Source organism: Batrachochytrium dendrobatidis, assembly GCF_000203795.2.
Source record: "Batrachochytrium dendrobatidis JAM81 unplaced genomic scaffold BATDEscaffold_1, whole genome shotgun sequence".
NCBI lineage: Eukaryota > Fungi > Chytridiomycota > Chytridiomycetes > Rhizophydiales > Batrachochytrium > Batrachochytrium dendrobatidis.
The window spans coordinates 3,162,965-3,185,742 of NW_006281099.1; the positions used below are offsets into that span (position 1 = coordinate 3,162,965).

General features: G+C 39.7%; 9 protein-coding genes across 9 annotated transcripts; 5 read left to right on the forward strand and 4 right to left on the reverse strand.

Moving 5' to 3' along the window:
• Positions 1-387: 387 nt before the first annotated feature.
• On the forward strand, positions 388-3,388 carry BATDEDRAFT_15636 (uncharacterized protein). Its single transcript, XM_006675075.1, has 8 exons — positions 388-708; positions 923-1,201; positions 1,310-1,374; positions 1,443-1,536; positions 1,623-1,758; positions 1,873-2,027; positions 2,109-3,018; positions 3,114-3,388. The coding sequence occupies exons 3-8, from the start codon at positions 1,321-1,323 to the stop codon at positions 3,277-3,279; spliced, it is 1,515 nt and encodes a 504-aa protein (XP_006675138.1). The 5' UTR covers positions 388-708; positions 923-1,201; positions 1,310-1,320; the 3' UTR covers positions 3,280-3,388.
• Positions 3,389-3,594: 206 nt separating this feature from the next.
• On the forward strand, positions 3,595-5,960 carry BATDEDRAFT_85013 (uncharacterized protein). Its single transcript, XM_006676043.1, has 3 exons — positions 3,595-3,711; positions 4,139-4,492; positions 4,710-5,960. Exons 1-3 carry the CDS (start codon positions 3,646-3,648, stop codon positions 5,805-5,807), a joined length of 1,518 nt encoding a protein of 505 aa, XP_006676106.1. The 5' UTR covers positions 3,595-3,645; the 3' UTR covers positions 5,808-5,960.
• Positions 5,961-6,009: 49 nt separating this feature from the next.
• On the reverse strand, positions 6,010-7,651 carry BATDEDRAFT_18588 (uncharacterized protein). The gene is made up of 5 exons (XM_006675125.1): positions 7,471-7,651; positions 6,791-7,314; positions 6,532-6,679; positions 6,277-6,432; positions 6,010-6,193 (listed from the first exon to the last, which is right to left on the reverse strand). Exons 1-5 carry the CDS (start codon positions 7,477-7,479, stop codon positions 6,041-6,043), a joined length of 990 nt encoding a protein of 329 aa, XP_006675188.1. The 5' UTR covers positions 7,480-7,651; the 3' UTR covers positions 6,010-6,040.
• Positions 7,652-7,810: 159 nt separating this feature from the next.
• Positions 7,811-10,513, forward strand: BATDEDRAFT_22193 (uncharacterized protein; the record flags this gene model as incomplete). Its single annotated transcript, XM_006675432.1, has 9 exons — positions 7,811-7,931; positions 8,059-8,244; positions 8,379-8,434; positions 8,488-8,829; positions 8,909-8,985; positions 9,077-9,217; positions 9,335-9,647; positions 9,706-9,907; positions 10,005-10,513. 9 exons carry the CDS (start codon positions 7,811-7,813, stop codon positions 10,511-10,513), a joined length of 1,947 nt encoding a protein of 648 aa, XP_006675495.1.
• A 362-nt stretch (positions 10,514-10,875) lies between these two features.
• Positions 10,876-13,438, reverse strand: BATDEDRAFT_34216 (uncharacterized protein; the record flags this gene model as incomplete). Its single annotated transcript, XM_006675727.1, has 7 exons — positions 10,876-10,944; positions 11,033-11,355; positions 11,482-12,043; positions 12,183-12,462; positions 12,535-12,615; positions 12,705-12,843; positions 12,988-13,438. 7 exons carry the CDS (start codon positions 13,436-13,438, stop codon positions 10,906-10,908), a joined length of 1,875 nt encoding a protein of 624 aa, XP_006675790.1. The 3' UTR covers positions 10,876-10,905.
• Positions 13,439-13,801: 363 nt separating this feature from the next.
• Positions 13,802-14,503, reverse strand: BATDEDRAFT_85323 (uncharacterized protein; the record flags this gene model as incomplete). Its single annotated transcript, XM_006676331.1, has 4 exons — positions 13,802-13,884; positions 13,967-14,084; positions 14,252-14,277; positions 14,428-14,503. 4 exons carry the CDS (start codon positions 14,501-14,503, stop codon positions 13,802-13,804), a joined length of 303 nt encoding a protein of 100 aa, XP_006676394.1.
• A 772-nt stretch (positions 14,504-15,275) lies between these two features.
• Positions 15,276-16,768, forward strand: BATDEDRAFT_85015 (uncharacterized protein). Its single transcript, XM_006676044.1, has one exon. It carries the CDS (start codon positions 15,568-15,570, stop codon positions 16,414-16,416), a length of 849 nt encoding a protein of 282 aa, XP_006676107.1. The 5' UTR covers positions 15,276-15,567; the 3' UTR covers positions 16,417-16,768.
• Positions 16,769-17,330: 562 nt separating this feature from the next.
• BATDEDRAFT_22196 (uncharacterized protein) lies at positions 17,331-18,735 on the forward strand (the record flags this gene model as incomplete). The annotated part of the gene is made up of 4 exons (XM_006675433.1): positions 17,331-17,638; positions 18,092-18,260; positions 18,347-18,531; positions 18,588-18,735. 4 exons carry the CDS (start codon positions 17,331-17,333, stop codon positions 18,733-18,735), a joined length of 810 nt encoding a protein of 269 aa, XP_006675496.1.
• A 1,836-nt stretch (positions 18,736-20,571) lies between these two features.
• On the reverse strand, positions 20,572-21,012 carry BATDEDRAFT_5731 (uncharacterized protein; the record flags this gene model as incomplete). Its single annotated transcript, XM_006674860.1, has 2 exons — positions 20,572-20,760; positions 20,851-21,012. Coding segments are annotated over 2 exons (351 nt in total), but the record flags the coding sequence as incomplete, so codon positions are not given.
• Between the last annotated feature and the right edge of the window lie 1,766 nt (positions 21,013-22,778).

Consider the following 22,778-nt stretch of genomic DNA (forward strand, 5'->3'; position numbering starts at 1 on the left):
CTTTGTTGCGTTGGTTTAAAATAGTTCAAATGTAACGAAAATAGGAAAGTTGACGCAGTCTTATTGCACAATACAACCAACATGTCCATCACTACGATATGCAGTGTAACTATTAATATTTTTAAAACTTTGACTAGATTACAACCATCTCGACGTATATACAATAATACTGTTTTAGCGTGACATATTGAATGGGTCTGGATTGAACGTAAAATAATATTTTGAAACAGAGCGATAAGAATACAAACTACTTGAAACACTGTTTATATCAGCAAATCGATCTAAACAACGAATTGCTGATATAAACGCAATGTCTTGACTTTCTGCTTTTCTTTATGAAAAATCTCATTTCGTCCGTTTCTCATCTTGCAAGTCGATTGAAAATGAGTAAATTGGAAGCCGTTACCACTGCTTTACAAGCGATAGGTGCCAATTACAAGGTACATACACACAAGCCTGTCGACTCTTACAAGGCATGGCTGGATACTGTTTCTGTTTCTATTCCCGACTCCATCACTACTGCCTCGCCTATCAAAACCCTTGTGTTGAAACCTTCCAAAGGATCCTCTGCAAAAGCCATTGTCGCTGTGGCTTTGGAATCAACCAACTTTACTATTGGTGCTCTTACAAAAAGTCTGGGCTATAAAGACTCTCGGGTTGCTACTGACGATCTAGTCAAGACAACCTTGTTTGTGGACAAGATTGATGGTGAGTATTTTTAAATTTAGATTCTCTATTGGGATGATGATGATATCACCAGTTGTGCGTTGAATGGAATACGATGCTGCCTTCTTGTATTAGGTGTATTTGATCATGAATAGTCACTTGTCAACTATCGAGGTTTTATACTGTATGACGAAATAGTGTTTTGACATCCATCTGATACTTATCAATCCCTTTTAATATCTGTTGTTATTGCCAGCCACTCCATTTGCTCTTGTAGATGTTGAGGATAAGTCGTCTGTCATTGTCGTTGTGGATAAAAATATTCCAGTTGCTCCTGGCCACTTGATATGTCGTGCCTTTGGTCCAGATGCTTCGCTGTTTGTGGAAGTTGCCGGATTCACAAAGTTTTTAGATGTTCATGGAGGTGCATATACTATTCACGACTTTTCTGCTCTTGCCGCTGCTGCCCCATCTGTTTCCAAAGCCAAAAAGGAAGCCACTAGCGATATTGTCAAAAAAGATGCTGCAGAGGGTGGTGAGTTGATGGATATTTTGTTTCATTATTATGACTGATCACCATCAAGTGCTGTTGGTCCTAGTTCAAGGCACGTTCCTGATCATCATTTGATGTTTTGTATTAAAGAAAAGGAAGTCATGATTGGTATCACTGCCAAGAAAAACGAAGACTTTGCAAACTGGTACTCGCAGGTAATTGATGTTCAGGTATTTTTTTACTACAGACTGGATCTAGTCAACAATGTTATGCATATATTTAGGTTCTTTTGCGTGCTGAAATGATGGATTACTATGATATCAGTGGCTGTTACATTATTCGTCCGTGGGCGTATACTATCTGGAAACACATCCAAAGTAAGTTTAAAGGCCCGAGTTTAATCTCTATGCATTTAAATACTTTGTCTTTTAGATTTTAATCTTATGGTGATTTTCTCGTTTAGAGTTCTTTGGAAGCCATATTGAGGAACTCGGTGTCGAAGACTGCTATTTTCCAATGTTTGTTCCCGAAAAGAACTTGAACAAGGAAAAGGATCATATTGAAGGATTTTCGCCTGAAGTTGCATGGGTTACTCGAGCGTGAGTTGCAAATTGGTTTGCTGTAATTGCGCAGCATTGTATTTATTTTGTTACCTTTTTGAGCTGTCAGATACTGTTTGTGTAATACTTATATGCTATTTACTCTGATAACAGCGGTCAATCCGATCTTGCTGAGCCTATTGCTATTCGTCCTACTTCTGAGACGGTCATGTATCCCTATTATTCTACCTGGATCCGCAGTCATCGTGACCTTCCTTTGCGTCTAAACCAGTGGTGTAACGTTGTGCGATGGGAATTCAAACACCCACGTAAGATTTTGATTTTTTATGGCGGTTCAAATCTTTGAATATCACTAACAGTATATATCTTGAATGTATGCAAATGTACAGAGCCTTTCCTTCGTACTCGTGAGTTTTTATGGCAGGAGGGTCACACTGCTTTTGCTACCAAGGAAGAGGCTGATACTGAAGTGCTTCAAATCTTGGACCTTTACCGCCGTGTTTATGAAGAAATTCTTGCTGTTCCCGTTGTTCCTGGCCGCAAATCGGAAAAGGAAAAGTTTGCTGGTGGTTTATACACCACCACTGTAGAAGGATTTGTTCCTACTACTGGCCGTGCTATCCAATGTGCTACATCTCACTGTCTTGGTCAAAACTTTTCCAAGATGTTCAAGATTTTAATGGAGAACGATGCTCGTGAACGTGTCAATGTCTGGCAAAACTCGTGGGGCTTGACCACTCGAACTATTGGTGTGATGGTGATGGTTCATGGTGACGACAAGGGTTTGATTCTTCCTCCGCGCGTTGCATCTATTCAGGTGGTCGTAGTTCCTGTTGGCATTACTGCCAAAACATCGTTGGAAGATCGCGCTGCCATTAATGACAAGGCTGAAGAGCTTACTGCCGTGCTTAAAAAGGCAGGGATTCGATCCAAGTCTGACTGTCGCGACAACTACTCTCCTGGATACAAGTATAATCACTGGGAGCTCAAAGGAGTTCCTTTGCGACTTGAAGTTGGTCCCAAGGACATTGCAAAGAACGAAACCCGCTGCGTGCGCCGTGACAATGGTGCTGCACAGCAACTATCTCTTGTAGATATTTCCACAACTGTTTCCACAATGCTTGAGACTGTGCAAACAGCCATGTTTGAAAAGGCAAGAAAGGAGCGTGACTCGCGGATTGTGCAGCTTGAAACTTGGGACAAGTTTGTCGAGAGTCTGAATAACAAATGCATGGTGATCGCTCCTTGGTGTGAAGAGGTTGCTTGCGAGGAGAGCGTGAAAGAACGCAGTTCCGGAAGGTAGATTAAAGTTTAATAGCTGTTGCTGTGTTTGAATGCATTGATAGGAGTTGAGATTCTAATACTACTCGACTATTTTTGTGCATTATAACTAGTGCTACCGAGGGAGATGAACCAATGGACGACAAGGCTCCATCAATGGGTGCCAAATCTCTTTGTATTCCATTCAAGCAGCCAGAGGGAGGTGTCAAGGAAGGTGCCCAATGCTTTGCCTGCGAGAAAAAGGCAGTCAGTTACACACTCTGGGGTCGTTCTTACTAGATGACTTTTTCTCCAAAGCGATTAAAGCTTGCTAGATCTCTGCTGTTGACTATTGATGATGGCGGTGTCGCTGATCTTTTGAAAAAATAAAAACAAGATGTGATCGAGTATAACTAGTACATGTGCAGATAAGAGTGATGGTGACGTAACTTTATCAAGTTCACATTGCAATCTTGGATGAACTTTACTCTTCCTACACGACATTTTACAACTGTATTCACGGTTAATAATCACACATTCTTTACACTTGTACAAATTCGTATTTTGAAAACTTGAGCCAATCATTTTGTGACTGTTTATTATGCAATTTGGCACCTGATTTGGTGTTCTATTTTACGTGAACAGCTGTGATTATTCAGCGATAGAATGCCTCGTAAGCCAGATGGTTTCAAGACACTTGCTAGGTTTTTAAGCACCAGTTTAGGCAAAAAGGTAGTGTTGGATTCTGCAAGGTTGTTTGTATTGCTACGGCTTGTTTCTGTTAGACCTTTTGTTGCAGTAGCGAGATGGTCGCTTGTTCAAGATTCCATCCTTTTAGCTGGACATCGTGTCTGGCTCGTAGTGTATCGGGTGATTGTATCAGCAAAGTTAATGGGTTCATGTGTGTATATAACTCAATAGACACCATTCAGTCAGTAGCTTTGCTACCTTTTGGCTATCAACTTGTAAACGAGCTTTTCAGTCCATGATGCTTGCATGATCCACTTTTCCATTGCTATTTGACGAATGAACCCATTGAGAACAATCTTTTAAGCACTCTAACTCGTATCCAATAAGGCTTTGTTATTGAGCAGATTTATTAACCATACTGCTATTTATCAATCAATTCAACTATCACTCTTCTGACTCGACTTTCAAGATCGCTACGGATGTAGCTAGCCTGATCAATATTGCCCAGTCTCTTGATCAAATTATCGAGTATGTGGCTCCACATGTTCATCTAGCGGCTCACTCGGCATTTGAGTTACGGGAAGCAACTCTATCAGCTACTGCAGCGTCAGAAGCGACTGCTTTGGCCGAGGAGATTGAGAGAAAAAAAAAGAGGAAAAGAGCTAAAGATCCAAATGCTCCTAAACGACCTATACCAGCATACGTACTATTTGTAAAAAGCCAGTATCAGAAGATTGCCGAGGATAATCCAGAATTAAAGCCCAAAGACGTTATGGTTATTCTGGGTGCCCATTGGCGTGATCTAACCGATACCCAAAAGCAGGTAGTTTACAATCTGACTTGTTTTGATTAGTTTAATGATGTACACGAGGAGCTAGATCCTTGCATCAATCCCATCTAGTTTTGTATGCCACATCACTTTGTATTTGGCACACTTTTTAAACTCCTGATTTGGAATATACAGCTATAAATAATTGACTCACTTTTCCTTGCCAACACTTGCCAATACAATCCAATGCTACTTAATTCAACCATTACAGCCATACCTTGACATGGCTGCAACTTATCGCGAACAGTACACTTTTGATATGGAAGCATACAAGGACAAACTGAGGCTTGAAGATGTTGCCGGAAATGATCACTCTGATGTTGAAGAAATTGCCAGCAATGACCATTCTGATGCTGAAGATGTTGCTAGCAATGATCATTCTGATGTTGAAATAGTGGAAGCGGAAGAAGAGGAGAACACCTCAACTGAACCAGTAGCAGAGGAAATTGATGACAGCTCGGAAGAGTCTTCTAGTGCATCTTCAGATTCAAGCGACACAGACGAAGAACCTGAACATCTTGCATCAGCTATGATGAATAAAAATCAAGTTGAGAAACTCGCTACAGCTGCTGCCGCGGCAGCTTCTTCTCTGGGTTCTATACCTATGATCGGTAAAGCTAAAAAAGAATCCAAGTCTGTTCTTACCAAGCCTGTTTCAGCGGATGTTTCTACTAAATCTGCTTCCGTGAATACTGCTACCAAAACTGCTTCCGCAAATACTTCTACCAAAACTGCTTCCGCAAATACTTCCATCAAACCTGCTTCTACCAAATCTGCTTCTGCAAGTGTTCCTACCAAATCTGCTTCCACAAATGCTTTCAGCAAATCTGCTTCTGCGAATGCTTCCACCAAACCTGTTTCTGCGAATACTCCCATCAAGCCTGCTTCCACAAATGCTTCCGCTAAACTTACTCCTACCAAACCTGCATCATCACCTGTCGCGACTTTAGAGAAGCACAAGAATGGATCAAACAAACCTCCATCTACAGCACACAATGATAAAAAAAACTCTAGCAAACGTAAGATAGACTCGGAAACATTATCACCCGTTCCAGTAAAGCAACTTAAATCTGTAGCTTTGGATTTGGGGTCGACTGCCAAAGCTATCCCAAAACCTACAACGCATGCTGCAACTCCTAAGCCAAGCACGCCTTCGAATAAGCCATCCGCCGCCACGTCTGTATTGAACACAGACAAGTCTGCATTGGACACAGACAAGCCTGTATTGAACACGGACAAGTCTGAATCCCGCAAGTCAAAGCATAAAGATACGCCCAAAAGCAAAAGTGACAAAAAGAAAAACAAGTAATTTATTACTAAAGGTGGCGAATGAATGTCGAGGGGATTGTGCCAGTGCAATATGCGTTTTATGGAAACGATATATCATTCAAACTTTGTTTCTATTGACTAGGTCAGCTACAAGCATGTTTTTAGAAAATAAAGTTTTTATGGTGCTTATATCAAAAACAAGTGTAGTTTGATGTATGAATGCCATGAGCAATGCTGTAGATACCTCAACACGTCTTTATTTTTCACAAGACATCAAATTGCAGTATGGAAGAGATAAGAGATGGATTCTCCATTATGAGTGCGGCGAATGGCTTCAGCAAATACACCAGATATGTCAATAATGGATAGTTTGGTTGAAGTGCGACGCTTTGCCTCGTCCATTGGATACGTGTTTGTAATAATAACCTGATCCAACACAGGATTGGTATTGAACATTAGCACAATAATATTATCGCCTGCATAGTTGAATGCACTAGATCAAACAAAACACTTGCCTCGTCAACAGCACTGCATTCTTCAATCTCCTTTAGTGCATCGCCAGAAAGAATACCATGAGTAGCAATAATATAAACCTTTTCGGCCTCGCATTTTTTTAAATGCTCACACGAGTCCAAAAACGAATGGGTTCCGTCAACAATATCGTCCTAAAGTATTCAAGACATCAGTAAAATTGAAAAATACATCAAGATGCAATTCTGGCTACAACTATTGATCTAGAGCTGTAAAAACCAGTCGCTGCTTACCACCATGAAGCAAATTTTGCCCTTGACATTGCCGACAAGAGTCAGTCGTGTTTCAGTCTGATCAGCAGATGAATCTCCTTTGATGTGGTATCGCTCGCGATGGATCATAGCAAAGTCAATTTTAAGGCGATCAGCCAAAGATGTGACACTTGCCAACATAGCATTAGAATAGGAAAAATAAATGAGTATTGATACAATATAGTCAAATACCAACCTATTCAATCCCATCACAGTAAATACTACATGTCAGATCACCTACCGTTTAGCACCACCAGCGTTCTTGGAAATCACAACACCACGGGAAAACATACTTTCAAATCGATCCTTCATGTATCGAGCAATTGCAGGCTCAGCCAACAGGTTGTCTACAGGCTTGGAAAAAAATCCTTGAATTTGGTTGGAATGCAGATCCATGGTAATAATATGATCCACGCCAGCAACATGCAGCATATTTGCAACTAGTTTTGCGGTAATAGCTGCACGAGCCTTTTTCTTCTTGGACTGCTTGTTGTAGGGGAAATAAGGGAGAACGGCAGTAATGCGACGCGCACTGGCAGTCTTGCAGGCACTGATCATAATAAGAAGTTCCATAAGATGATCATTGATTGCTGATGAGCCTGATTGAATGATGAAAACATCCGAATCTCGCACAGAAACCCCAAGTTCAACGGACGTTTCTGCATTAGAAAAGCGCTTGAGAATGGCTGGCGATGGAGGAAGACCCATTCGTTCAAGCACCAGTGCCGTCAACTCTGGATGCGATGACCCTGTGAATATCTTGATCTGTGTTAAAAGTATTTAAAAGTTAAATATCAATACAAAGATCCTATTGCAAATTATGGTTGAGAATCTAGAGTTGCTTTGTATTGCACCGTCTCTGATAATACAAACCAGCATGCAGCATCAGAGATAGCGATACAAGACTAGATTATGGCTCACTTGGGGCATGAGGCCGTCGTTCTGCCCAAGACTGCCCAAAAGTCTGTGGGCAGCAACAGAAGGAGAAAGTTGTTCCGTTGTGATAGTGAGGCCACTTTTCAGTGAACAAATTGAGTTACTATTTGAGCAAGCCTGTTAATGTAGTGATGCACTAGCAGTACAAATGCTCAACTCGAATAGCAGTTGAATGTTCAAATGTCAAATCAATCCATTCAAAAAAAGTGTCAATTAGCATTTCGAAGCCTGCATTTTGGCTAAATATTTTACATAATTGCCCAAAATTATTTGGTGTTTTGATTGCCATTTCAAGGAAATTTGGCACTTTTATCAACATTTAATTATGCAAGTATTAAGCGACGATGAAGATGATGCCAACAGAGCCAGTCTAAACAGTTTTCAAATCAATAAAACCTATGCAAAAAACTACTCTCAGCGAAAACAAAAGCAAGAACTGGCTCAATGTAAGTACATCTCAATGCTAGCATTCAAATTCTACAGTAACAAATTGAAAAAAAATATGATATTATAATCGCCATTTCTAACATGAACAATTGTTTAACAATTGGACTGGCAATTTTAAATCATTAGTAAAGGAGAAATATGGCAACGCTGATGATTACGGCACTGACTCTGAAGACGAATCGGATGATGAGCCAGAAGATGAGTTTGGAGAACTGGTCACACCTCAAGTCGACGCTCAGATTATGAAAACGATTGCCATGATCAAATCCAAAAATCCTGAAGTATACAACCCAGAAGTTTCGTTTTTCTCTGGTATGCCAAGTATATATCTAATTTCCAAACAATGAATGCTGCGAGATGCATGGCAGTAATCAGTGGATTGTTAAGATTTGCATTCGCTGTATTTGCACTGACCAATTGGATTATACTTGATTTTATCAATACAGAAAAGGAAATGGAAGCTGCAAAGCAGGAGTGGAATAAAAAAAAACAAAAGGCAAAGGTTAGTCTATCATATACAAACACAATCGTCATGTTGATTTGATTGGCTGAAAGTCTAACCCATTCTGTTCTGCTTCTCAAAAGCTTGAAGACAAACCCATATATCTCAAAGAATTGCAACGAAAAGAGCTGCTTTCAAACGTAAACAGTGAAGGCGATTATGAAGATACTGATGACAAGAGCGATGTGAGCACGGATGATGTTAATAATCATGGGCCAACACATGTTGAAGAACAAGAAGCTTTAAAGAATGAATTTAAAAAGGCTGCGTTTAACGACGATTCCGACAATGAAAATGGTCAAGATAGTTTGTTTACTGTCCGACCACTTACCACAGAGGAAATCGAGAGCGAGAATGCCGAATACTCGGAATTTCTTTTAAAAAATATGGGAGTGGTAAGAATGTCGATTCTGCAGTCTCTGATTGGTTGAATGTTTAATTAACTATATGAATACATGGATTTACGAATGTCAGGAAAATCCCGATGGAAAATCATGGAATGAGCTCAAAGAAACAGTACCACTGGATAAAGACGAAGCCTTTTTAATGAAGTAAGCAGTCATGCCATTTTTTCTGTCTCTCAAGCTATCTATCAGTTGCACTTTTTAACGGTAGCTTTATTTCTATTTTCAAACTCATTAGCTACATTCTTAATCGGCAATGGATCGACAAGGACGCTGAGCGTATGCCCACATTTGATGAAGTAGTCGAAGAAGAAGACGAAAAGGCCGTTGAAGCCATGGAGGAGTTTGAGCATACTTACAATTTCAGATTTGAAGAAGAGTAAGTCGGCGGTTTTGGCTTGTTTTGAAGCATGCCGATTCGTAATATATCTGATTGATATCCGTAGACGTATACTGACAACATGACTTATAACTACATTTATCACATACTTGATAGTGGAGCTGCCAAGATTGTTTATCACGCTCGTAACATTGATGGCTTGCTTCGTCGTGAAGACAACAGTCGTAAACTCAAGCGAGAGGAACACAAATTACGCAAAGAGGCTGAAAAGTCGAAAAAAATGGAAGAGCTGAAACGACTCAAGAATCTTAAAAAGGAAGAGCTCAAGGCCAAATTGAAACAAATTCGTGATATGTCTGGTGGCCATACAATTGGGTTTGACGAGGTTGATTTAGACAAGGACTTTGATCCTGAAGAGTTTGATCTTAAAATGCAGCATACCTTCAACGACGATTATTATGGCGCAGAAGTAAGTATTATTTCTGTTTACCGTACTTGCATCAATCTACTAACCCTTGATATTTTAGGATGCACACATTAAGCCCAAGTTTGATGACGACATCGACATATCGAACTTTATTGTAGATTCCAGCAAAAAATCAAAACTGAAAAAGGCACTACCAAAATCAACAAATGACGACGACTTTATAATGGATGCTGACTATCTTCCAGGCGGTGACTATTACAGCAGCAAAGACTATATTGCCACAGACGCAGACAACACTGCTGGTACGTTTTCTTTACATCTACCTTTGACATTGACATTGATATGAACAGCGATTGACCCTATACCTCTTCCCACATTATATTATTCAACAAACAACAGCTTTAGATTCCAAAAAGAATAAAAAGAACAAAAAGGAAGAGAAGCGTATGAATCTGGGCGAGTATCTTGATGAATACTACCAGCTTGACTATGAAGACTTGATTGGCGATCTTCCTACCAGATTCAAATACCGCAACGTAGAGGCCGATAACTATGGACTCAAACCTGAAGAAATTCTCGAGGCACAGGATACCGAATTGAATGGCGTGATTTCGCTCAAGAAACTGGCACCGTACAGACATCCAGAGGTCATCCAGAAGGATCTACTCAAGTGGAGCAAGCTAAAAAAGAAACGGTTGTTTGAATTTAGATCGCAGCTAAAGGCGCGAAGAAGCAATAGCGAATATGTGCGTCCAAATGCTTTGAATGGAGTAGAGGAATATCAAGACAAGGAGGATGAATTCAACAAAAAGGACAAGGCAATTAAGATGAAACGAGCGGGTATTGATGCAGATCGTTTGGATACATATATGTCTGGAAGCATCAAGAAGAGTAAAAAGTCTAAATAAATAGCCAAAATAACCCACATGTGTTGATTCAACAATTTGCTGTTCTAAAACCATATTCACGTAAAATAGAGCACTTGTATTGACTCCTTTGCCCTGGGACGAATAACGATTGAATATTCGATGCGTTTGATATAAATTGGCTTGATTAAACAATGTTCATTGTGATTACACAAACTATAGTCTTGAACCTATCCTTTTTTTGATGTATCCTAAATCTTGAATGCATCCGCATTCTAGTTCAAAAGATTGCATGTCTTGAAAATACAACCGTTGTTTCCATGTTGTTCATTAGAAGAAAACTCTAGTCAGTTAAAGAGTTTATGGCACATGTTGTCGAATTGCATTCATAATAAAGCAAGTTAATGTATAATATTTTTTCATTAATAAACTGGTTATTTAGCCTTTTTCTTCTTAACCATGTTTGCAAGCTCCTATTGACAATAAAATACAAATTAGTTGGTATATGTGACAGAAATTAGTATGCAATTCATGTGGAGCATCAATGTAAAAAGTGCAAACCTTGACACGATTCTTAATCTCGTTCTTGTTCTTGCCAGGAACATCGTTGGCCATCTGCTCCCAACGTCCAGAAGGATTGGAGGTAAAAGCAGATGCGGGATATTTACGCATGGCTTGTTCAAGAGCAAGCTGTTGCTCAGCGCTCCAGTTGGCGTTGGGTGGAGCCATCATAGTAGTGGCCGGAGCACTGGCCTTGGAAACAGGTTCGACAGTGGTGGTCTTGAGCAAAGGTTCAATGCGCTCGGATGGGGCATCTTTGATTTCTATCTTGTTGACAGGTTTTGCTGCCGCAGCCTGTAGGCGAGAGCGATCAGCAGCAACAGCTGTTCAAGTAAATAAAAGATAAAAAATAAGTGCATATTCAAATGAGATCATAAACAGTTTACACGATCACTTGCCAGTTTGTGTTTGCTTAGACTGCTGAATGCACTCTTTGACGGAACGAGTACGTAGAGCCTTTTGTTCCTCAGACTCTCCCTCAAGACCGCCATGCTCGTTAATATACTCGGCAATTTTCTCCCAACGAGAAATTGTACCACCAGGGAACATCTTGACTGCCTTGATAAGAATGGTGATTTCCTTGGAAGTCCACTCTTGAGACTTGGTTTTGACAGCACTGGCGGTGTCCTTGGACTGAGTCTCGCTAGAGTCGGCAGACGTCTTGGCTGCAGCTTCACGTTCTTCAGCAAGCATATGCTCCTCATCAAATGCAAGCATAAGAGCATCAATACCAAATGCAAAAGCATCTTCAAGACGGGTACGGAAAGCCTCAAGATGTTCAATTTCAGACCAGGTAAAGATAAACTCAATACGCTCGACCTGATTGATCACAGCATCAGGCAAAGCTTCTCCAGAAAGGAAATTATTGTTATCACGCAGAAGACGCTTGATAGTTTTTTTCTCCTTTCGAACGGCATTCTTGGCTTTTTCACGCTTGGCCTTTTCGGCGTCTTTAACAGCCTTCTCCTGGGCTTCTGCAAGCTCACAGGCAATGCGAGCCTCTTCAGCTTTCTAAAATTATATTAGATGATCAATAATGAAATCAAAAATCGTGTTAAAAATTCAATAGCATTGCAAATATCGACCATGCACAATACAGAAACAATCAAGCTTGTATTTTCTTGACAAGGATCAGCTCAATTAAAACTACCTTTTCAGCTTCAATCTCTGCAGCTTTAGCCAGCTGTTCCTTCTCACGACGCTTGGCATCTTTGGCGTAGCGTTCCTCTTCTTTAAACTTGCGAATACGGGGATCAAGAGAAAACGCCTGCTCGGCAAGTTTGATTAAGCGAGAGTTGTCCTCTTTTTTTAGTTTAGTGCGAGCAGCCTTGTTTTTGCGCTCAAGGAAACGCTTGTGATCACGACCTTCAGCATTATCAGTATCTTCCTCGTCCAACATTTCAAAGGTTCTCCACGACTCAAAATCAAACCTAATAGTTGCAATCATAATACATCAGTAATAAAATTCGTAGTTTTGAATCGGCATACTCCAAGACCATTACCAAAAGCTGTAGAATGATTCAACATCCTCGCGAGTGGAGTTGATATCGCCAAGTTCAGGAACATTGGGTTTTTTGGAGAAACTAGATATTTCAAACCAAAATAAGCAATAGTCAGTCAAGTGAGCATTATTGGTAACAAAATATATACACTCGGATTAGAAACTGTTTACCGAGACTCCTTGGCAAAAGCAGGTGTGTAAATATCAAAGAAATCGCCCTTGGCTTTCAGGCTTGGAATAGATTCGTCAAACAATGGATCGCAAGAATCCCACTCACGACGCTTTTTTGGGTCGCTCATGATTTCCCAGGCTAATATCATTCGTGTTTCAGTAGCATTGTATGAAAATTGTGAGATTACCAGATTAAAGTTGATCAGCAAGTGTTTTAAATGAATTCCATCAATAAATAGCATGCATTATAAGAGGCATGCTTGTGATAGTGTAAATAGCTTACCTTTTTGAAGACATTTAAAATAAGAGTCATCGTTGGTTCTGCCACTAGCGGCAGCCTTCTTGTCGGGATGATGTTTCAGAACCTTGCGACGGTATGCACGCTTAATATCTTCATCGTTGGCCATATAACGAACCTTGGACAAACCAAGGATAGCGTAGTGATCCTGATCCTTCCATTTGGAAGGATCGCTTCGAAGAAGCTTTGCAGATTCAGGCTCGTCTTCTTCCATCAAAACGTCGGCAGAATTGGCCTCACGAAGAGCCTCTTCAATTTCAAGATCCTCGTTGAGAGTGCGCTTGTGACGATGTCGAAGAGCACGACGCATAAAGGCATGGCCTGCAGGCTCGATAGGCTTGGCCAGACATGCAGCAATCTTTTGATGGATTTTAGTTTCCTTATTCTTGTCCCAGTGCGCGGGAGGAGGAGGAAGAAGGAATTCAAGAACAGTCATTATGGCAATTGGGACTGCATTTGTATTAGTTATTGTTGAACCCAAAAAATAAACATACAAACCAGGCTTTAATACAGTTGAACAGACAATCTGACAAGTCAAAACAAGAGCTCTGCTTACAGTATCGATAAGTCGAGTGTGCCCACTGAATGTGTTGTGAATAAAAAAAGAAAAACTTTTATTTGGCAATTTCAAGCTGCACGTGTTTTGGCCAGAATATTATTTTGCCACAATCTTATCTGACATCATATTAAAAGTGTAATGTCGAATCGCATCAAGTTGTTGTTCAAGACGCTGGTCGAGTTCATCACTCTTTCCACGGCTCAAGCAGACTAGACGCACACATCTTGAATATAAACATATTTATTTCTTCTTCCCTTTTCCTTTCTTGGTCGACTTCTGTCCCTTGGCAGTGGCAGTTGTCCCTGATGTTTGCATTTCCAACTCTAAAGGAATTATATTAGCAAATGGTAAAGCAGCTAGGAATTGATTCGAAATATCAAAAAACAATCCTAGATAAAATCATACTTTCTGCTTCCACTTTATCTAGATCAATCGGATTTTGCTGCATCATTGCCATGAGTGATCGGTTTAGTTTTTCAAACTTGTTGAGATCTTGCATCTTGTCAGTCTTGAATTTAAGAGACTAAAATGGCATGTATAGTTGGATCATATATTAGTAATGTTTTAGTCAAATGAATCAATCAACTGCATGGTGCTGCTGCAGATTCACTCATATCAGTATATTGTTGCTAGTCAAACACCATTTACCAGTATATCCGTATTTTTCTAAACATAACCAGAGACACTTACTTTTGGACCATCGCTAACCTTGAGCACTAGTTTACCGTCACAGTGTCTATATTTTACAACATATCGAGTCTAGAGAATAGTCAGTATTAAGCATCGCTGTGTTGGTACAACCGCATTGGCTAGTTATCGCACTGCAGTTAATCAGCAATACATGTTTTAAAGCAATCTAAAATGACTTGCCCTGAAAGGCGCTTGTGCGTAGAGTTCATGAACGGCCCGCTGGTAGTCGTCCCAAAGTGTAAACTTGACCATGTTTGCAAGATTGAAGGAAACAATATTTTCTCCCCGTATCAATGCAACTGCCCGCCAGAGTCTTGATGCTGGTATAGTAAAGTCAAGCAGCAACTTGCTCAAAAACCTCATTAGCAAGCATTGCTTTGATATAGATCTAGTCAGAAATATGTCGATTCGCCAATCAAATCAGACTTTATTAAACAATGATGTCTCAATTTGGATGAATTTATGAACGATTTTCATTTAAATAAAACGGTATCATCCGGTGCTCTTTATATACTACTATCGACTAATCAAAACTGTGATCGTTCTTAGCATAGCACAATTGCCAATGCTCTACAAGCGATCCTCCATCATTTTAGCCAAGAAACAAAATGCATTCCTTGCTAGAAACACACTTGTATTGGCGTGTCAGTTTCCAAATCACTTTAAAAGCTTGCCAACCATGCAGCAGATAGCAATGTCGCAAGGTATACTACACTGCTCCACATTATCGATTCTAAACCTACTGAAATTATTTTAGCATAATAAATAATGGGTTTGTACGGTGTGCGATTCCACACACAAGAAGTGAAATGACTGAAGATTTGAGAATGACAATTTCCAACAGGACAATAAATATTTAACCATTGTCTAGCCCAAAACAAAAAACGCTACAAGATGATGTTCCATTTTACGTGAATACAGCTATAAACACTTTTACTCTTTACTATTTCACTTACTCAAGCTTATCCGAGTCTAAACTTGTCCATCTCATTTTCAAGCTACTGTCCAAACCTTTATTTTCTCTAATTCATTTAGATTTTCCAACCGGGTATTGGGTTTGTCACGAACCAGCTTGAGCCACATTGGCCGCATTTTTCCTTTTATTGTCAATAGCAACTACTATTTAAAAACTCTTGAATACATCTTAACCCTGTATAGCTCAATTTCAGTTATCGGATACTCCTCAATACTACTTGACAATCTACTTTTTCCTGTATCTGAATTCATACCATAGTTTGCTAGCAAGTTACGCTAGTGCTTTAAATACATCTCATTCGACAACCAAAATCTAGCTTCGCCCAACTTTCAATCTAGATATGGGCATGTGTCGCTCATCTCGCTTTGCCTGTATTCGAAATACTCGCACATTCTCGACGGTTCAGCATCTTCTCCACAGAGACATGAAGTATGCAAATGCATGTGCAGCCGCAGCTGAAAAGTCTTTAGTTTCCAAGTCTGCTTCCTCTGCTATTGAAAATAAATCGCCTGTGCGTGTTAGTGATACTTTTTTAATAGGCGACAATCCAATTAGCTCAATCCTAAGCTCTACTGGCAACTCGCACAGTCATACTGATTCTTCTGCATCCGCCTTTAGATCAAAACGCAAGGGAATTCATCCTATTCGAGCCGTCCAAAAAGGTTCTGCAGATACTGTACCAGGACTTATTATTCAACTTGGCTTTGGAACATTTGGCCCTTCGAGCATTCTTCGTACCGTCGATTACATACCTTTTCCTACGCGTCAGTCGAGTATCTCTGCTGCCCGATCATCCCGAAGTAGCAATTCAAACTCGACTGGAACCTCGTCAGTTCAAACTGTACCTGCCCGTCCTGTGCGGAGTGCTACTCTTATGTCAAAAGCTAGACAAACTGCTGCCATGTCTCGGTCTCAAGCCAGGGCAGCCACAGTCGCGAAAAGAGCCGCTACTCGAGCTATAAACATGGCCGCTGCTGCATCCATCTCTCTTCCACCTTCTAGCCCCACTGCTCCACCCAATGCTTCAAGTGCTGCAGCAGACTCCAATGCGGTACAAGCCTCACTTTATGATCCATTCAATAAGATAGACAGCTCTTGCTCTGATGAGCAGGGACATGCTCGTTCTGCAGCCAAACGTCCGGTGCGCTCTACAGCACGAAACCGTCAAAGTCGTGCAAAGCCGTATTAAATCGCATCAAGAATTGTAGTAGCTGATGTGAACATATATTTGTACATACTATTGAAAGTGGATAGACCTCCGCTTGATGATTTTCGACACTTGATTCCTTGCCAACCTACTTGGCATCACCTTGTTTAGATTGGATTGGTCCTTGAAATGCCTTTACATATTAAACCCTCAATATTTTGTCAATCCACCGCCTCTTTCTATATGCTATGTGTTTTGGCTTCGAGACAGCAGTGGTGGTTTATCAACTATTTTTCTAATTCTCTTTGAGCATATGCTCCATTCGCAGCCATATTCACGTAAAATAAACCACTAATGCAGTCAAAACACATAATAAACAGCCAATCTCATGAAATGATTGATGTCAGTTTCCGCCAAGTCTACTGGACAGCATTGTGTTCTTTGAGCTCTTTAGTTCATTGGTCTCCATCCTGGTGATCGGCACGGAAACAACGTTGCGCTATGAGATGTGCAATCTTTGGCTTTGAATTGGAATGCGAGTGTATCAGATTCTATGATACAACAATGAGTTTGTACAGACTAGAAACAGTTGAACCCAGTATCTGGGGTCAAACTTGGAAATTGTGCAATATATGGCCAATACCAAAAAGGAGAAATACCATTTTGAATTATATGATTGTTGTGACTAGAAGAATTGAGAATGGCTAGATTCAAATAGTACTTTTGTCATCAAACCTTTCTATTCACATCATCCAAACAATAAAATATGTACATTGATTTAAAGTAATCATGCAGTTTTATGACCGAGTAACTTGTGTTTCTGAAATGCTGCAAGAGTAATCTGCTTGATACCATCAAGATGTTTTCAAAACATGGCGAAATTGGGTTGTTGAAATACGAATAAGCATTTTCATCCCTTTCGTCTTCAACTGTAATCAATTACAATCTCATACAGCATGGCAATCATTTATATTATCGGAGCTTTTCTGCTTACTCTTTCACATTGCAAAGGACAAGCCATTGGTTTACCACCCACTAGAACTGCACCGGTCGAATCTACCCTTGCTACATCTAGTGGATCAACTGAAAGTCGGCAATCAAACTCTCTTTTGCCTGCTGCAACTTCACTTGCTTGCAATCCATTTATTCAAGTATGTCCAGATGCAGATTGTCAACTAAACGTTCAAGGACATGCTTATATCAGTATCCACTCTCCAAAAAGCGACGAGTATTACTACTCTGGGACTCCCATCCTAGTCAACTGGTAAGTCGGAGTCTGTTTTGACCATTTCCTACTGATTTACTAGCATCCATCCATGCGATTTGCATAAATGGCACAGCATCAAGCTCAATCGTCGCGTCTTTTACAGCCCTATTTACATCAAATGGAACATTTATGTATCTTGCAGTGATTGCTTCTATTTTGCTTTGGAATAGATAATGGCTGTTTAGCCATTGCACTTTCCTATTAGAAATCAACTGCCTCAATACACAACAACCATCATATGATGCACATAATCAAACCATGTTTTGAACTGAAAATCTCTTTGAATCAGCCCTTTCTTCATTCTAAAATTTTATACATTCGCGTCCAGATTGAGATGACAAATTGTACAACTCGAAAATGCATTATTTGTTTCCATGCCAATCACCCAGTTTTATTTTGTCATTGTATACCCTGACGAAATTTGATCAATCAACTTGTGTTTTATTACAGGACGTATTCTGCAGATACCGATCGATCGCTGTTTCCTGTCAATTCTGTTGATATCTATTATAAACTGGAGAACGATCGTTCAAACAAATGGACTTTATGGAAATCTGTTGCGCCATCCAATACGTCTTTTGAGGACGTCATACCCAATGCTCCTGCTCAAAGCTACAGTGTGAGTTGAATATCAGATAGTGGCTATGTTTGTATTTATTTATATGCAGCTTCTTGACACTAACTATATTCAATTGATAAAATTAGCTGCGAGTTGTGTGTGATAATATTGACATTACAGGAATAACTGGCCACGCTGCGTCATGTCATCATGTTGGATTTCCACGAATGGCAGTCAAGTCGTTTAGATTGCTTACAACACGCAATGTTCAAGTTTCTAATGGGCCAAGCCAGTTCCAACCCAACACATCCAATTCTACTCAGCAAACTAGGTTCTCATCTATTCATGTGCTCATCACTGCAGTAGTGCTTTTATTTTCTATTATAGCATACTCGTGAATACTGCGTCGTTTCTTTGCCTTGTCTCGATGGCTTCCCTACCACTTTATGTCTACAATGACATCTATACTCTAGTTTCCAAAATCAAAACCCAGTTTGATGGCTTTCAAATTTTTTATCTCGAGTGTATTACTTGATAAATTGAATAATAAACTTTTTGAATATTTGTATTTCATTCTGTAGAATATGGTTTGAATGGCGTCAATGGAAAGAAACTAGGTGAAAAAGATGTTTAAATTTCAACAACCCAATCTTACCATGTTTTAATAACATTTTGATAGTATTGAGCAGGCTGCTGCATGATTTTGGAAACGTGGATGATCCGTTTGTAAACCGCACGATTGTTTTAGGTTGATGCAAACTATGTAGATCAAACGCCAAAACTCATCAAAACAAGATCAACACAAGTCAGATTGTCGTCATAATACACAAGACACGAGCGATAAAAATCTACACCATTTGAATCGATAAACCATCAATATTTGTAAAAGAACATCACCAGGGATGATGGGTGCTGACAGTTTCTCATGTATCCTTCCATTTCTATTCCTTTTGTCACCAACCGTAGGCAAAAAAGTGTATACACCATATGAATTAAAAATCAGAAACAGTATGCTTAAATTCGTATATTATTAAAGCATGGGTCATCACACCCATTATAGATGAATAAAAGGATGAGATGCTTTAAAATAACAAGCTCTAGATCTATCCACGAGTTTGGCTTAATTCCTCCCGTAATCTTTTGTTACTGGCCTCAAGCTGTCTCATTGACTTGAGTGTTTGCATCAATGTGCTTTCCAGCTCGTCTACTCCATCAATAATGGCTGAAATATTGGGTTGCAAGGTATTTCCCGTGCCAATAGAAGCATTAGATTGTATTACATTTTTGCCAAACATACGTTTCAACACATTCAAAACTTCTGGTTGTGTGTAGGTTTCTGGAATGGCTTGAGTTGAAACATAATGAGAAAAAAGTATTGACTGTTGTGATGCTGAATCAGCAACTGAGATTCCCTGTGTTGTTGCAGATCGTTTGACTTGAAGTAACGATGTAGGTCTACTACGCGGTTTTGTCAGATTCAATGTTTGACTGTTGCCAACTGACCAGCCACTTAAAGTGTCACCGTGATTGTCATCAAAAGATTTTCCGTAGGATGTAGGTATGGAGTTGGCAGATTCATAAAGGTCAACCTTGGACTGTGATGGGTGGTCAGATAGAATTTGTAGAGGGCCAAGACTGTTGGAACTTTCCGACAATCCTTCATCCAATTGAGACTCGACTGATGGCTCCAATAACTGGAAATCCTTTTCATCCGAGTTTGGTGAAGAGTCTATATTATGTATCTCTGCCAGATGAGATGACGGACGAATGAGTGACGCAACGTCTAGTCCAGATGCACTTATAATAGACAAACGATTCCGCAATGGTGGTGGAGGCATTGCAATTGATTTGCGAACAGACTTTCTGCTTTCAAGAAACAGATCGCTTTCAGACATGTTGGAGGGCTGACGACGGGGCAGTAGAGGTGATTGAGTTTGAGTCGGTGCGATATATTGGGTTGGTTGAATTTGACTAATGACGGGTGCGGAGGTAGTATGTGGGTGCGTGTTTTGAAATAAAGATGAAACAGGTTGAGATTGCATGCGCAAGTGTGCTGGTTTTCCTACATATGGCTGCGGCTTGTATTCACCTCCAATCGATGCACCAATACTTGCCAAAATATTATTAATGATGGCTGTTGTGTCACCTTCAATTCCTCCAGATGGTGGCGGAGGAACTTTTATTTAAGTTCACAAGGCCATATGCAATGAGTTTACACAACTCGAGTCAGTAAAACAAGTTTAAAATGGCTTTTATAATAGCAGGCTAAAGATTGCCAGATCCAAATAATTAACATACCAATCTGATCATCAGTAAATTTATGGATAATATTGGCAGTTTCTGGACAGTTTGCTTGAATTGCGGCCTCTTGAGGAGTTTTGTTGGTCTTATTTCGTCGATCGCGAGGTGCTCCGCGAAGTAGCAACCATTTGGTACTTTCTTTAGAGTTGCGTGTAGCAGCAACGTGCAAGGGAGTATTTCCTGCCACATTCACTGCATGCATGCTTGCTCCAAAGTCAATTAGCATGGCAACAATGCAGTCAAAATTATTGAGTGCAGCCTAGTGGATTGATTTATCCAATACATGCATCACGATTAATGTATTTGAAAGTATAGATAATCAACTTTCAATATTCCCCGTTGAAATTACCTGGTGAAGTGGACCTTTTCCGCTTTCATCATATATTTCTGTGTCTGCTTTGGACATGAGCAGACGTAAAACACATTCAGAGTAACCCGCAGTTGCTGCATAGTAGATCGGGGTCAATCCAACAGTATCAACTGCGTTGGACCATGCTCCAAATTCAAGCAAAGTCTAAAATTATCATCATAGGTCAAGTTTAGTCAAAAGCCTCGACTGTTATTATCTTTTAGCAATCAAATGGCTTCATTGGCAGCTATAGTGGCAATTGATTTCAGTACAATTGATTTTGACAAATATACCTTGAGTGAAATATTCTTGTTGTTTATGGCGGCTATGTGCAATGGTGTTTTCCATCCATCTTTATCTCCATTCCGATAGTCCAAATATGCACCATTTTCAACAAGTAGCGAAATCATTTCTCTGTCATTATTCATGACGGCCACAGCAAGCAATGACTCTAAACGATCAAATGGATTATCCCAACATGATCGACACATTGGTATATTCATTCGCAAAGCATGAGTATAAAGTTTTGCAAATCTTTAAAATATGCCATAGTTTTTTACAAATCTTTGGATGCATTACCTTGCGTGTCTGTCCAGAAATTCGTCTCAAAGTTCTTTGCGATTTTTTCCTTGGCTCTTTCGATATTTCCATTTCTCACATCCTCAAGCAACTTTTTTTGTTTTTTCGAGTCCTGTTCTGAATTAAGACGGATTTTTAATGTAAAATCTACCTGTGACTAGATATCATTATTTTGTGGGCAGTTAGTAGATGCGTGATTGCATACAGACCAATAATTTTACATTGAATTTACAACGCTCTGTTCGAGATATTAAAGCAATAGTCGGAAAATACATCCAAATCACATTGCAACTTACAGTTCCATCAATACCATATGTAGCCAAATCTTTTCGCTCGTCTAAAAACTTTCCTTGCTTGCCTTCCTTGCCATGCAAAAATATTCCAAAATTCCAACAGTCTTTCGAATCTCCACCAAACTTGTCAATCAGTTGTTTCTTTAGCATCCATACCGAATCGGATGTATTGACCTTGATGGCTTTTTGTAATTTGAGACAGGGAACATTGATTCGTAGCACTATTGGAGCATTCGATGGAATCCCAAGCTGTAGAGTGCTTGACATACTGCCCATCTGAGAGAGTAAGCTAGGATTTGTCATGACTGTACTATTTGATCTAGCAATACAGGTTTAGAAATTAGTTTAGTTTTTAGCTTAAGATGCAGAAATAGTAGGGAAGATGATACTAACGTTAATATGAAGGTGGTGTGGAGTTTTTAGCTTGCGTGACACGATAGAGAAAGCTTTTTAGTTTGGTATAAAGTTGGTTTATCTGATTGTCTCGTCATCATACTTTCAAAATGCACATTTATAGTTTGTCGTGGATATGTATTTATTCGTGGATAGAGCGCCATGAATTGCAGTGCATCATGTTTTCAATTGGGCACCAAGCACCTTGAAAATCATGTTGGCCAAAAAGTCAACTCAATGTATACACAGGCTAGTTTAGATTGTCAATACCATTTGGTATTTGTTCCAATCCGTACTTTCAGTCGTTCCTCAGATTCCTGGCAAGTTAGATTCTCGAATGTTCATTTTTAGCCTCGAATTACAACCGTATTCACGTAAAATGAACCACTAAATAAGTGTCAATACATAATAAACGGTCCATCTGATGTTTGGTGTCAATCTTACTGAACAACATTGTTTTATGAACTCTTAGTTTACTCATCTTTATGCCCATTCCATTCTTGTACAAAAATACAAATGTTCACATCTCTGTTCCAATACATTCCATACCATTGACATCTTTTGAACCTCCAATTTTCCCTTTTCTAAACCAACCATTTGAAATGAGCATTGTATGATTGGCATGGAAACAACAGTTGCATTCCTGAGATGTGTTGGGCTAGA

Excerpts from the sequence above, each read along its gene's own strand:
- BATDEDRAFT_85013 (XM_006676043.1), top strand. The coding sequence starts at position 3,646 with ATGCCTCGTAAGCCAGATGGTTTCAAGACACTTGCTAGGTTTTTAAGC. Across the intron at positions 3,712-4,138 it reads GCACCAGTTTAGGCAAAAAG|ATCGCTACGGATGTAGCTAG; the intron begins GTAGTGTTGGAT and ends TCGACTTTCAAG. Across the intron at positions 4,493-4,709 it reads TAACCGATACCCAAAAGCAG|CCATACCTTGACATGGCTGC; the intron begins GTAGTTTACAAT and ends CAACCATTACAG.
- BATDEDRAFT_15636 (XM_006675075.1), top strand. The coding sequence starts at position 1,321 with ATGATTGGTATCACTGCCAAGAAAAACGAAGACTTTGCAAACTGGTAC. Across the intron at positions 1,759-1,872 it reads GTTGCATGGGTTACTCGAGC|CGGTCAATCCGATCTTGCTG; the intron begins GTGAGTTGCAAA and ends CTCTGATAACAG. Across the intron at positions 3,019-3,113 it reads AAAGAACGCAGTTCCGGAAG|TGCTACCGAGGGAGATGAAC; the intron begins GTAGATTAAAGT and ends CATTATAACTAG.
- BATDEDRAFT_85015 (XM_006676044.1), top strand. The coding sequence starts at position 15,568 with ATGGGCATGTGTCGCTCATCTCGCTTTGCCTGTATTCGAAATACTCGC.
- BATDEDRAFT_18588 (XM_006675125.1), bottom strand. Across the intron at positions 6,680-6,790 it reads AACGCTGGTGGTGCTAAACG|TGTCACATCTTTGGCTGATC; the intron begins GTAGGTGATCTG and ends TATGTTGGCAAG. Across the intron at positions 6,433-6,531 it reads GCAAAATTTGCTTCATGGTG|GACGATATTGTTGACGGAAC; the intron begins GTAAGCAGCGAC and ends TGAATACTTTAG.